Genomic DNA, 14,736 nt, shown 5'->3' on the forward strand with positions numbered 1-14,736 from the left:
TATGCCTTTCACATTCCCAACTATTTTCGCTGGTCATTGGAAGTTCGGGAAAGTGATGTGCCCTACTGTAATTTTCCTCCAACAGGTATGTTGATTAATTCACTTATTATACAAGATAACTTCATAATTATCTATGAAATCTCAGTTACAGGCGTGTATCTATGAGGTGACGACAACAATACAAACACACAGACAAATACATACATACATACATACATACATAGAAATGCATAAGGAAATTGTGAGACAGTCATAAATAGATGTAAAATCCGACGTTTCGAATAAAAATTCTTTCTCAGGGTATTATCAGGCAAAACATATTAGGTAAACACCTGAATATATCTGAATGTTATGGAACAGAACGACAACCGCGCGTGATAAACGGTTATACGTGTGAAAAGTTCTAATATTCGGACGCACCAAATAGAACCCAATAGAACACGCCTAAAATATAAAATAAGTAAGACTGGACTGGGAATGACGTGAATAGTCTATTAATTCCAAGGGGTTCCAGCGTTCCTAGACGGAAAATGATTTCCACTTCCCTCAACCTCAATAGTTTCTCATCACCAGAAACCTTACAAATTCCTGAAATAGACATAACTGATACACTGTGATCGTTTGTAATAAAATGCATATATACGGGATAGTTACGATTCTTTTGTCTGGTCAGCTGGAGATGTTCCACGAACGATCACCAAGATGACGTACAGTCGAACCTACATATATTAAAAACACATTTCTGGCATGTAATGCAATACACTACGTTAGTACTAATACAAGTAAATCTTCTCGTAACAGCCACAGTGTTCTTAGGGCCAAAACATGATTAGTATTAAAAATGAAACGACATGTATCACATCGAGTACGATCGCATGGAAATGGACCAGCATTGTATTGTAACACTATTTTATTGCCTATCTATTCTATTCGTTCATTACATATCACTTTGTTGACGCTTTGAGCTGACTGACACAACACTTGTCAGGTTTGAACAAGATTCAGGCGCTAGTAGACAGCGTTTAAATGAATGGTACTCTATGCACTATTTTTTTGAAGCGCAATATTATTCCCTAACATTTTTAATCTTTCAGCCAAGGAAAATACGAGTGACCTAAGGGACCTGTCACTACTCGTCTATCGAATCGTAGCGACAGAGACCCCTTAGGTCACTCGTATTTTCCAGTTGAATGAATATTAGAAAAAAATAATTGATTAAACCTGCTCAAGCCCGACTTGAAACGTTTTGACCCATTTCGAGTACACCAGAATGTGTTACGTATACACGGGTTGTCGTGACGTAGAACGATCAACAAGGTATACAATCCATATTTGTTGTTCGCTTCTGAATGATATTATAATCTATCCACGATATCTTAACTGATTACTGATAACAAAATATACATGATGGACTTGGCAATTAGTTAGGGTTAGGGTTAATTGGTAATACATGTAGTGATTTAGGTATCTTTCTGTACCTTTCTACTTCGACATTTTTTTTTAAAAGTCTAGTACCGCTTACAGACCCGAAATCTAATTCAGTACTAAGCATCTTTGTTGTTGATTTTCCAGTGGTTCAAATCAAAGTATGACATTACAAATAAAGTGTGCTTACGTGTCTCTATTTATGTCGCCTGTCTGTGTACTTACTCCCACCGTGGAACAAGATCGCAATGTTATTAAAGGATGTCAGTACACTTTACATAAACATCATTAGACGTACTGCATTGTAGCACACTTCATGAAGTATTGAGAACAAATTTCAAATAAATGTGTAGTCGTGTAGGTTCGATACTCCCTTTTTAATGGACCAATCGTATTCCACAAGATATCACCTACCACTAATTAACTGGCGTTCGTCGTCAGAAGACGTTCTACCAATACTCTCGCCTATGAATTATTCATAAATCCGAATGTTTATTATATTTACTGGAACATTTTCTATCTAAATGCGAATAAAGCAAATTGTATTATGCCTGCGGATAAACAGTTGATTTTTCTACTTTCAGTCATATATATATATATATATATATATATATATATATATATATATATATATATATATATATATATATATATATATATATATATATATATATATATATATATATATATATATATATATATATATATATATATATATATATATATATATATATATATGTGAATTTAAAGAAAGACCGTGGGAGTGATTGATCTCTGGCTCTATATTCATATAGTATTACATGTTATTACGTTCTGATGTGAAAGTGTTTGATGTATGTAACAATTACCACTTATGGACAATTACGGTAGACGGGGTGGGTGATGAGTCAGAGGCCTAACTAAAAGGATTTAGTTTTTATCATTGTTAAATGACATCAAAATGGGACTAAGTCTTGTCAAATCACTGTTAAATGACATCAAAATGGGACTAAGTCTTATCAGATCATTGTTAAATGACATCAAAGTGGGACTAAGTCTTATCAGATCACTGTTAAATGACATCAAAGTGGGACTAAGTCTTATCAGATCACTGTTAAATGACATCAAAGTGGGACTAAGTCTTATCAGATCACTGTTAAATGACATCAAAATGGGACTAAGTCTTATCAGATCACTGTTAAATGACATCAAAGTGGGACTAAGTCTTATCAGATCACTGTTAAATGACATCAAAATGGGACTAAGTCTTGTCAAATCACTGTTAAATGACATCAAAATGGGACTAAGTCTTATCAGATCACTGTTAAATGACATCAAAATGGGACTAAGTCTTATCAGATCACTGTTAAATGACATCAAAATGGGACTAAGTCTTATCAGATCACTGTTAAATGACATCAAAGTGAGACTAAGTCTTGTCAAATCACTGTTAAATGACATCAAAGTGGGACTAAGTCTTATCAGATCACTGTTAAATGACATCAAAATGGGACTAAGTCTTATCAGATCACTGTTAAATGACATCAAAATGGGACTAAGTCTTATCAGATCACTCTTAAATGACATCAAAATGGGACTAAGTCTTATCAGATCACTGTTAAATGACATCAAAATGGGACTAAGTCTTATCAGATCACTCTTAAATGACATCAAAATGGGACTAAGTCTTGTCAAATCACTGTTAAATGACATCAAAGTGGGACTAAGTCTTATCAGATCACTGTTAAATGACATCAAAATGGGACTAAGTCTTATCAGATCACTGTTAAATGACATCATGTGAAACATAGAAACAAAATCCAATCAGACGACGTTCGCCAATGATTTACGTATAACTTACAGTACACGAAAAGTCCAATTTACCCACCTTTACCCTATCTGTGACCCACACCTAACTACCATCTCTGTCCAGGGTTAGTACGGGACGCAGTACCACCTTTGACTGTCTACAGCCCACAGGGGAGAGTTCACTGGGGTAAATTAAGTCAAAGGGGGAACTTCGTCTCATACTCACTACATTTACATATTATCTGCTCAAGATTTATCCCGGTGGAAAGACATAGTCAACATTAATATGACTTTTCGTATAGTGTTATTAATAGTGCACGAAGTGTACGGAATCTACATATGGTACCACCTCCAAACCAGAGTTCATATTAGTGTGTGTGTGTGTGTGTGTGTGTGTTTGTGTGCGCGCGTGCGTGCGTGCGTGCGTGCGCGTGTGTAAAGGCCTTGCTACGTCAACACGGAACCATTTTGTTTGTTTTCATGAATTAGAATGTTGCTTACTCTCTTAAATTCCTCGACTATAACAGTGTTTTCTTTAATTTTTTCGTCTTGTATTTGGGTTATTGAATACTTTAAAAAAAGAGAGTATATTATGTATGTCCCAGTCTGTTTTCCGTGATTAACAATTGTGCACAGTGACAGTCTTTTCAAAATAAATTTACAACTTTATTGTAAATTTCTGACTGCAGTTAAATTATTATACGAGTTCCTACTTACACTATCAATGGGTAGCCTTGGCTTGCATGCGTTTGTTCGCCATATGGCAATCGTTAATCGCTAAACTCCACAATGATATACATATTCGTGACATTTTCATCAGTTTGCCCGTATCTTGAGATATACGACTCACCATTATTAATGTTATTTATAAGCAGATTTCGTATTATCAATATAAATGCATGATCATATTATAACCCTGATTCAATAGTTGTTTCGTACAGGTTTGTTTAAAGTCGACAACCATTAGTCAGTCATGGCTACTTCAATTGTTGACAATGACATGAATGATGTCTTGTATGAGTAAATCAAATGTTATTTTAATAGTACCAAAAACATATATAATCTGCACAACTGTTCCCATGTGTGTCGCTTTAACATATGGCCCAAGATAGAAAAAGTGGGTAACATCTTGCGGGTTCATTCAAAATATTTTATTTACGACATGATGATTATTTGATGCCATGCCCATATATCCGAGTTCTATAGAAAAGGAGAACGGGGAGAGGAGGGGATAGTGACAATAATTTATGTTGCTTTAATCACAAGACTCTCTATCTGAGAGTTGGACTGTGCTGTCATCAAAGTGACATAGTACGTCTGATATTACCAACGCTCTCCTTAGCTGTTATTTATTTTCCACTGAAAACTGGTTGTGTACATATCCGTATATGTTATTACAACGTCGACTGCAGTTATGTTGTGATTTCAGTAGGATGTCTATTAACATACAATTAGCCGTAACATTCACAAAGCAGTTTATAAAATATACAATACATATAACATGACAATATTGCATTGTTTTTGGGTTGTTGTTTTTTGTGTTTTTTTTTATCGACATGGTAACTCATGTAAACATAATTTTATTTAATAAATAAATGTAGGGTTATCGAGTTTTGTGTTGGTGCAATATTTGTTACGATTGCTTTTTTTTTTAGTTTTTAAGTTAAAAATGATTAGTTTTTAAGTGTCTAGCGTTACCAGGAACAGGGCATAACATATCGAAGTATTGAGGGCATTTATACGCCGGGGACACATTTTGTTATATCGTACAAAATTTGTGTAAATCACCCGGAGGTACGTATTCAAACTGAAAGTGATGTTATTGCTACAGATGTGTACATTTAAATCAATCAGGTTGATTTATCACAGTAGTGTTCAGACCTAACTATTGTCAAACTGTAATTCCCATGACCACAGCCACCGGGGGTTGGGGATGGGGATGGGGGCTGGGGGGTTGGGGGGTTGGGTGGGTGCGGTTGCTGTTGTATGGTTACAGTGTGGAAGTAAGGCCCATATCGGATATATCAGTTTACAAACTACACGTACGTAATAAATACTATTAACTAATGTAGAAACAAATCAAGATAGACGCACTGGACCCAAAAATGTTTGTTTCTGATAACAGGACTTCAGATAGGGTAGGTAGGTTGGAATTATATTTTAGTTTACATGTTATTGTTTTTAATTACTTCGACCCAAAGACAAGATACTCGTTGCCTTGGTCACAATACTTCCATAACAGTTGATGAGGTGTAAAAGAAGTAAACGAAGTCAACTGTGTGATTCAGAAGTAGACAGACAACAATATGCAGACTGTGCTGTTATAGGCTGAAATGACATCGTTTTCCTCTGGAATGTGAATGTTGGCAAGAAACTCTACAGGGAAATAGAAGTGAAATGTCATCATTTTACCTTTTTGCCCGTAAAAAATGTTTAGGGTCGGGTCGGGCTTAAACTAGGGTCGGTCGGGTTATTGGAAACACACTATTTGTTGATATTTAGCTTGCCATGTAGGTGTTTGAGTATGCACAAAAAAGGCCATTTTACGATGTTTGGTACCACAACATTTGTGTCATGTTATACCATATATCGTGTTCTTTTCTTGACCACTATTTTCAATAACTGAATAATCTACCTTTTACCACTCTCGACTAATTAATATGAATTGAGTGTAACAAGAAACCCGGTGAGACATGTTTTGTACTCTCCACTTCACCCTGACACTTATCAATCACAAATTTGACCCCACATACGGGTACTACGAGGCTATAGGAATATACACAAGTTGTCATGTTAGTGATAGGTGACCTAAAAAACTCCCTATAATAGTCAAATTAGCCCTGGTTCAATTTCATTCACTACAATGTCATACATTCACATTAATGTTTTCATCAATAAATCTCGTGAAAACACTATTAACTACTTAATAAGTAAATACCAATTTCCCTGTTCCATTATCGTAGGTGATGGGAGTAACAATGAAATTGCTGTTCCATATCTTTCCTATACCTGGAAGCGCCATTGTTTGATCTATCTGAATAACGAGAGGTCTTATTTGTTAAGTGATTATAATCGTTCGAATTAAACCTTCCTTTTAAGAGTCCCTGGGTCACGTGAATCTCTATTCTGTCAAATACGCTGACGATGATTGTTTGTTGTTTAACAGACCGTAGAGTTGATTAATTAGTCAACTTAAGGTGTGTTTATTAAAGTGTGGATCCCGCTGAGTGGAAGCGGGTTTCAGGTTGTCTGAACGAGGTCAATTCGACTTTTGAAAAGCCTGGTTGTTTGATAAAAATACAGCAAGCAAGCACACAAACTAGCAAGCAAATGAAAATCAAGGAAACAAGAGTGAAAATAAACAAGTGAACGTCAAACAAGAATGAGTGAAAGGTGAGCAAACAAACAAACAAACTAACAAACAGACAGACAAGCAAGCAAGCAAGCAAGCAAGCAAACAAACAAACAAACAAACAAACAAACAAACAAACAAACAAACAAACAAACATAATTATATCGTCTAAACAATGCCTTATATATAATTATTGCATATATTGTCAACATGGCTGTCCGTTGTAGTTTCTCGCTGTCCTCAAAGTGGCTTCAATATTTCGATTATTTGTATACGTTATCATCTAAACATTGTCAAAATAATGTTATGAGGTATTTTTTGGAGAATTTACACTGAAAAGAATATCTCGCAGTATGTATTTTATATTGCAAATAATGTTGTATTTATAATGTTAGGTACACCATTAAAAGTAATTAAACAGTAAAGGCAACTCATAATTTGATATGGATTTCATTGCTGTAAAAAGGAAAATTATTATTGGTATAAGGGAACCTTCATTATTCACTATATAAAACATAGTCTGTTGACCCTCCACTGATTTCATTTGATAAAAAATGGACCTTTCTCCTGTGAGAGAGACCCATTCATTGCATGGTTGTTAGCAGCGATTTACTGACATGTTCTGATCTTATGGTACAACGGTGACAGTGGTGGAATAAGGCAACAGTAGGAAGGGGCAGTGATGGCAACTGTGGGATTCCAAAATGACAAAACAATGTAAAGTTAGATAATAAAATTAGTCATAGTAAAATTTGACCCTCCCCTGATTTCAATTTCTTAATTACGCGGCTCTTCCCTATTTTGTAATTACTGAAGGCGCTCTTATTTTGGCATGTGCCCATCAATATTATACACTGTCACTTGTTAGCGTGGGTGGCAAACAAATTAAAATAGACAACCAAACGATATGACAAAGATAGTTATTGTATCATGTAAGCGTTAGAGAAATGAGAGGTTAACGGCAGTTGGTGTATATCTACCTGACTACCAGATCAAACTGAACAACAATGGTTGGCTTATCAGTAGTATAGTACAGGTCAGTTGCCTAGTGAGACAGACAGGTGGACAGACAGACAGACAGACAGACAGACAGACAGACAGATGGACACACACAGTATATATTTTCAATTACAAAATCGAATCTCGACTAATGGCATATAACGTCGTCATTACAAATACGAACAAGACTTGTCCCAACAAATACTACATGATGTAATATTAGGAATACCTGGACAATTTACATATGACGTAGTAACTGTTGCCTAAAATAGAATACTGTAACAATAGCCTAGGAGAAAGGGAACATTTAATAATGAATTTAATGACGTTATTTGGACTTTTCAAGATGTTTAGAAACCTATCATTATAGTATGGTGTAATTTTGAATAAAGTCACTCAGAAGATACTTTCGAAACACAAATAGTTTCGGTGGAGATGAACCGGGTCACTTTGGCTAGTAAAAGTTAGAGAACCAAAGTGCCACAGGCGTCAATTGAAGAGTTATGAATCACCCATCTTGTCTGTTGTTCTAGATACATGTACAAATGGTATCATCTCTGACAAAATGATACATGTTTAGACCAAATTTCGCGCTACCCGCTTTTCTATTTTTCCTTTTGTTGTTTGATACAAATAGATTTTTTTTCAGTTTGAGTTGACCGTCTACCGGCAAAAATTGATAGTATTTGTACTATTAATACTGTTTATACAACCTGATGCCAAATTATTCATGAACAAACAACTATGGACAGTGACAGGATAGTAGCGACCTAAAGTTTGGTACATAAAAACAAGTTCAACCTGAGGCTTGCAAAAAAATTAAAAGAATTAAAAAATGAAAAGAATTTGAGAACTAAATTTAAAGGGGTGCCGGTCTGATGTTATTTTAACATATCAAGGTATGTATATACATCATATAGTTGATGTCGAATTTCTGATACATTTTCGGTCAAAAAATGTTACTACATTATCGGTCAATTTTAATCGGTCAATATCGAGTTGATACATTATCAGTTTTTACTACATAACCAGTTGTAACAGGGTTCACTAAGTTTCCCTAATGGTCATGTAATAAATCACGTGTTACCAGACCGTGTAACTATAAATCAATACATACCGCATGTACAATAATTAGCAATCTTGTATATAGTATACCTATTTGTGGGATAAATATTTGAACATATCAATTGTATTCGGTTGTCTACAGCAAATCCATTCCATACCAAGGTCGATTTATTACAAACAGTTTTTTCTCATTTGACAAACAGTTGTGTTGTTTCAAATTAGAAGTACTATAGATATTTGCTGGTTGTTGAACGATATCATAGAAATTTATTTTTAACAAATAATGAGGATGCACATAAAATAGAGGGTATCATGAAAGCTTAAAGGTCGACAACGCTGACAGCAGACACTACTACTACGCAAATTGTGTACACTTAGTCAATTGATAACACATATATTATTAACGCTTACATTTGTAGAGTTAAGGTTTAGCCGTAATAAAAAAATTGTGTGGATGTGATAACGCTCAATTTTAGAATAGGTGGGTTAGATATATTTTTTATTTTATTTTTTATATACATTTTTACTGTGTGTCAGTGAGTGTCTAGTTTAGGTTTTCCATTATTTTCTAAATGACCGTTATGTTGTTTATTTCATCCTATCAGATGTACAACCATTACAGATTGTCTGTTTAAGTTGATGTCAGTTTCCGCATCCACTATTTCTCGTGAGACTTCACAATTTTTCCGATTTTATTATTTTTTTCTCGAATACGTAAAAACACGTTTAGGATCGGCAGTGAAAAGCTAAGTGGGGTCGGGTAACCGGAACCAAACAATTATTTTTTTTCAGGCCTACATTTGGTGTATGTTTTGATAAGTATTAGGCGTGTGACTTTGTTTAAAATACTATAATTGTATGTGCCTTTGCAGGTATCTGTTATTGTCAGTGTTTACACTCTGACTGCCATTGGTATCGATAGGTACTACGCAATCCTTCACCCTCTTACAAAACGAGTGACCAAGAATCGAACCAAGCATGTTATCTGCATCATTTGGGTTGTCTCCATATGCCTCTCTATTGTCCAATTAGTATCAGCGAGATCCATCCCATATGATCTGAATGAAGATTATGATATCGAAGGTGACACCGTGTATTTCTGTGGTGAGTGGTTGGACCCGAAAACTGCTGGTGGTTACGAAGTGTTTGTACTGATCATAACCTATATCATTCCACTTTGTATATTAACCTACACTTACGTGAATATCGGAAAGCGATTGTGGGGAAGAACATTGCCAGGCAATATTGACAGGAATCGAGATTTAGCTCATCTCAAGGCAAAACGAAAGGTGGGTGCTCCAATCTATAATTTTTATTTCAGGTTTTTTCGTCTACTTGGAATGATTTACAACAGCTACGGGATTAAACTGCTTTTTTATTCATGGAACGTGATTTGTTGAACCAAATCTAGACCCATTTATGCTTAAGTAATAAGGATAAACTTCGTCATTATCGAAATTTCGAGCTTACATCTATGCGTGAAGACTATTTGACTTTATATAAATATGGATACAAAACTTCATTTGACGTTAGGCAGTTTGAGATGCTCTGGTCTTGGACTGGCTGTTGAGGAAGGGGGTGCCAAGGAATTGACTCTGAAGGCTGTTTTGGCAAAATTTCGCAAAATTTGTATTGTCCACAATCTAAGGGAAAATACATACCGAAGTGGTAGTATAGACAAGCTAAATTCTCCCATGTCATATAATAAGAATACTGTAGTAATCAACTTGACAATTTTTGTGTACAAATCTTTCAAATTAAGAAAGGGATGTTTTTAATTATTTATTTGTTTCATTCACGCATGTATGAATATTTTTTTCTCTCTGTATGCTGAAACTATTTATGTTTGTTACTCGTTTTTGTAAATGTTCGGTTTGCTTCATTCTGCATTCCACATTCTAAAATCGTTTATTTGTGGTTTGAAGTTGTCCGTGTTTGTTTAAAAACTGTGAAATTGCCTTAATTTTCAGAGATTAGAACTGTTGTATGGCTTTGATATGGTAGTTGCCTTAATTTTCAGTGATTAGAACTGCTGTATGGCTTTGATATGGTAGTTACCTTAATTTTCAGAGATTAGAACTGCTGTATGGCTTTGATATAGTAGTTGTCTTAATTTTCAGTGATTAGAACTACTGTATGGCTTTGATGTAGTAGTTGCCTTAATTTTCAGTGATTAGAACTATTATTATTATTATTATTATTATCATCATCATCATCATCATCATCATCATCATCATCATCATCATCATCATCATCATCATCATCATCATCATCATCATCATCATCATCATCATCATCATCATCATCATCATCATCATTATTATTATTATTATTATTATTATTATTATTATTATTATTATTATTATTATTATTCAGTATATCAGGAGCCATTTCTTTGCTACTCTGGCCGTGATCGAAAGCACATCACAATATACTAATTCTAACATTTATTTTAAATATTTCATTTTAATCAGACAATCAAGATGTTGGTCATTGTTGTATTGATGTTTGCTCTCTGCTGGCTTCCACTGCATGTCATCAATGTGGTCATGCGGATCTACCCAGATATATACGTATTGGAGGAAACGCAAGGAACAATAAGAATACTCCATGCATCATTCTTGTGGTTAGCGTGTGCCAACAGTTTTGTAAATCCATTTGTTTATGTCTTTATCAATGAAACCTTCCAGGTAACTAAAAATAACATTATATGTGTTACATCAGTGATGTACGTATTCATACAATCATATCCAAAGTTAGATTAGACAATTAGATATTATTCTCAAAGTTGAATTAGACAATTAGATATTCTCAAAGTTGAATTAGACAATTAGATATTATTCTCAAAGTTAGATTAGACAATTAGACATTATTCTCAAAGTTAGATTAGACAATGAGATATTATTCTCAAAGTCAAATTAGACAATTATATAGTATTCTCAAAGTTAGATTAGACAATTAGATATTATTCTCAAAGTTAGATTAGACAATTAGATATTATTCTCAAATATTTTTCTTCGTTCAGCCAAGAAAAATACAAGTGACATAAGGGGTATTTGTCACTATGAGTCGATATAATTCACGAGTATTTTTGGCTGAATTAAGAAATATTTTGGGGAATAATATAATAATACCAGTGCCAGTAATATCAAAGAGAAAAATCGAGGAATTTAATGGCAATTTTAGCGTTTTGACTCGATCATATTTCGAACACAGCAGAACCAAGGACGTATATACGTGTTGTCGTGACGTAGAACGATCAGGGTATAAATTTCATATTTTTTGTTTAACTTGGTTTGCGCATTATATATTCTTAGTGCAACACAATGTATCATTTGTCAAAATATTATTGAAGAATAAGACAAAAATACAAATTAAAATAATATCGAAATATTGCTTCTTCTTATTAACTTCCCACCCACCCTCCCACCCACCCACCCACCCAACTATCAATTCACTTGACGACATTTTATTCACTTTGTCAATAATGGTGTACAAAACATCCAGACACGTATTTTCATCAAGAGAAAGTTTGTAATCTAACTATATATTCGTACTGACGTATATATCTATATATAATGAAAATAACCAGTTCCCACCAATTACTACTATTTTGCAGACGGACTTAAAGCGACTTCTGAAGTGTCAAGGAATTCGTAAATGGCGACGTAAGCACGGCTCCATCATGAGTGCCTCGTCTCGAGGCAACAGATCAAGTACCAGCTCCACTCGAACCAGGCTATCTTTGGTGTTCAGCACATCTTTAAAAAAGTCGCCAAGTAAAAAAAGTACTACATCTCACAAAGAACACTTGAATGATGATGAAGATCAGGCCTTTCGAAATAATGATGTTGAAAAAGCTATCGCGGATAATGAGTTTGCGACGACGAATTTCAATGAGCACGATGTCGTGGTTTCTAAAGCCTAACTCTAGATTCCATAGTTAAGAAAAGTCAGTGGTATTGAATAATTTGAGTTTAGTATTTGAATGACGTGCAGTTAAGTCGTATCTTTACCACTTTGCGTGTTAAAGGGACGGTTCTCTGTTGCGTTCATCTGAAATGCTTATAGAAACCAGAACACCGTAATTGCCTTGTATGAACTAAATAGTATCGGCACTTAAAACATATAAAGGTTCAATTTGTCAACTCACGTTGGCGGCGAGATTAGAACGAGATCACCACTCTACCCCAGTGTACCAAGTTGATATATATGACCATCAAACAGTTTACTCTTGTCATTCTTGTAGATTTACATAAACTTATTAGCCCTCCGAAAATTATCATTTTAAACAATAGTGAATAGAGACCACAGTACTTTAACATCTATTTCGACTATTTGATGCACATGTACGTAATGTGTATGATGTAAGGTCGTCGTCATAAGTAAAATATTACTTACAATATGTCAATTCTGACATTAGATAACCCACCGCAAATAATTTTACAATGACATGTAGACCCGACATGTTACTTAAATAAAGATTTTATCAATAAAATACACCAACAACCAAACCTATATTTGGCGACAAAATTCCCCAAGAAAAGCATTTCTTATCTTAAAAAATCCATACAACAACAGATGAGTTACACTTACAGGACACTTACAATCACAGTGTGTATACATAGCTATTACATATGGTATGGAAGCTTCATACTCGATCACATACGGAGACATTTTTATTGTAAAACTCAAACAAGCAGCGATATCACAGACAACGTGCAAGTTGTCTACGAAAGACGTCAACAAGGCAGAAAAGCTACTAGTATGTGTTTACAGGCAATGTATATACAATGTATTGAATTGAATTGAATTTATTTCACCTGAAACATAAGATAATAGCAATGCAAAGAGGAAAATACAGATACAATAAAAGAAAATGCTCTTGTGAGGACCATGGAAATAGTTTTTTTAGAAACTAATCTAGTCCATGGTCCTTATCCTGACAAAGTATAGAAAGTAAAGATACAAGGCGTACTTATGATAAATAAATAATAATAATAATAAAAATATTATTATAATAATCAACACACACATACATATTCACATTTGTTTGCAGTATAGTACAAATGAAACAAAGAAAAAGATGACAGCACAAAGAGCAGCAAAGAGTCACAATGGTGGATCAAAACAAACAAATCTATAGCACATGTACAGAAAAAGATATTTACATATTTACAGTACAAATTAGAATCAAGAAAAAAGGTGTGTCTTTATACATTTTTTTAAATTCATGTCGCTTGTGTATATTCTTAAGTTTGTTTGGTATCGAGTTCCATTGTTTGGGCAATGCATATTTGAAATTCCTTTGACACATTGTAAGATTAACTTTTGGAATGGGAATGTTACAACTAAGGGCTGATCTGGTAGGGTAGCTATGGGATAGACGGTTAGTAATGTAGTGGTTAATATTATGAGCATATCAGTTATTTTGTAAGTCATAGACAAACATGCATGCTTGGAAATTGCACAGTTTATAGATATCTAATAATCGGAGTTGATTGAAAAGGGGCGCAGAATGTGTTTGATAGTCTGAGAAAGTGATAAGTCGAGCAAGTTTCTTTTGTAAGATTAGAAATGGTTCGAGTAATGTACGATAGGTGTTACCCCAAATTTCAAGACAGTAACTAAGATGGGGGAGGATTAAAGTGTTGTAAAATAAAACAAGGGTGGACCTTGGGACATAATGGCGAATACGAGAGATGATTCCGATTTTGGGACTTATAGTTCGGGTTACTTTTTCGATGTGAGATTTCCAGGTGAGAGCTGGGTCGATGGAAATACCTAGATATGTGGCCGATGATACACTTAATTGGTGTGTCGCTAATACTTAGGGTTCCCTCGATGTGAGATATCCTTTGGGGAGTTTTGATAATCATAGAGTTAGTTTTGTCAACGTTAATTGTTAGTTTGTTAGCATTGCACCAGTCGTTAACTTTATTAAAATGATCATTGAGTATGAATGGTAAGCTTTCTAATTCATATCAATGTCACTTCAATTCAGTGGAATTGGTACCATCAACAATTCCATGCAGTTTAGAGCTAGATGTTGGATTGATCGAATTTTCTTAGTTAATATTTACTGTATTGTTAGACGGCTAAAAATT

General features: G+C 34.4%; 1 protein-coding gene across 1 annotated transcript in view; it reads left to right on the top strand.

Annotated features, from left to right (window-relative positions):
- The window catches only part of LOC144452392 (prolactin-releasing peptide receptor-like), a 12,889-nt gene extending 332 nt beyond the window's left edge, over positions 1-12,557 (top strand). Inside the window, exons 1-4 of the mRNA XM_078143483.1 lie at positions 1-85; positions 9,502-9,918; positions 11,104-11,319; positions 12,249-12,557. The exon at positions 1-85 is cut by the window's left edge and continues 332 nt beyond it. Of these exons, the coding sequence (XP_077999609.1) occupies positions 1-85; positions 9,502-9,918; positions 11,104-11,319; positions 12,249-12,557 (1,027 nt within the window). The remainder of the gene's footprint in view (positions 86-9,501; positions 9,919-11,103; positions 11,320-12,248) is intronic.
- The last annotated feature ends 2,179 nt before the right edge of the window (positions 12,558-14,736 follow it).

Source organism: Glandiceps talaboti, chromosome 22, assembly GCF_964340395.1.
Source record: "Glandiceps talaboti chromosome 22, keGlaTala1.1, whole genome shotgun sequence".
In the NCBI taxonomy this organism is placed as follows: Eukaryota; Metazoa; Hemichordata; class Enteropneusta; family Spengelidae; genus Glandiceps; species Glandiceps talaboti.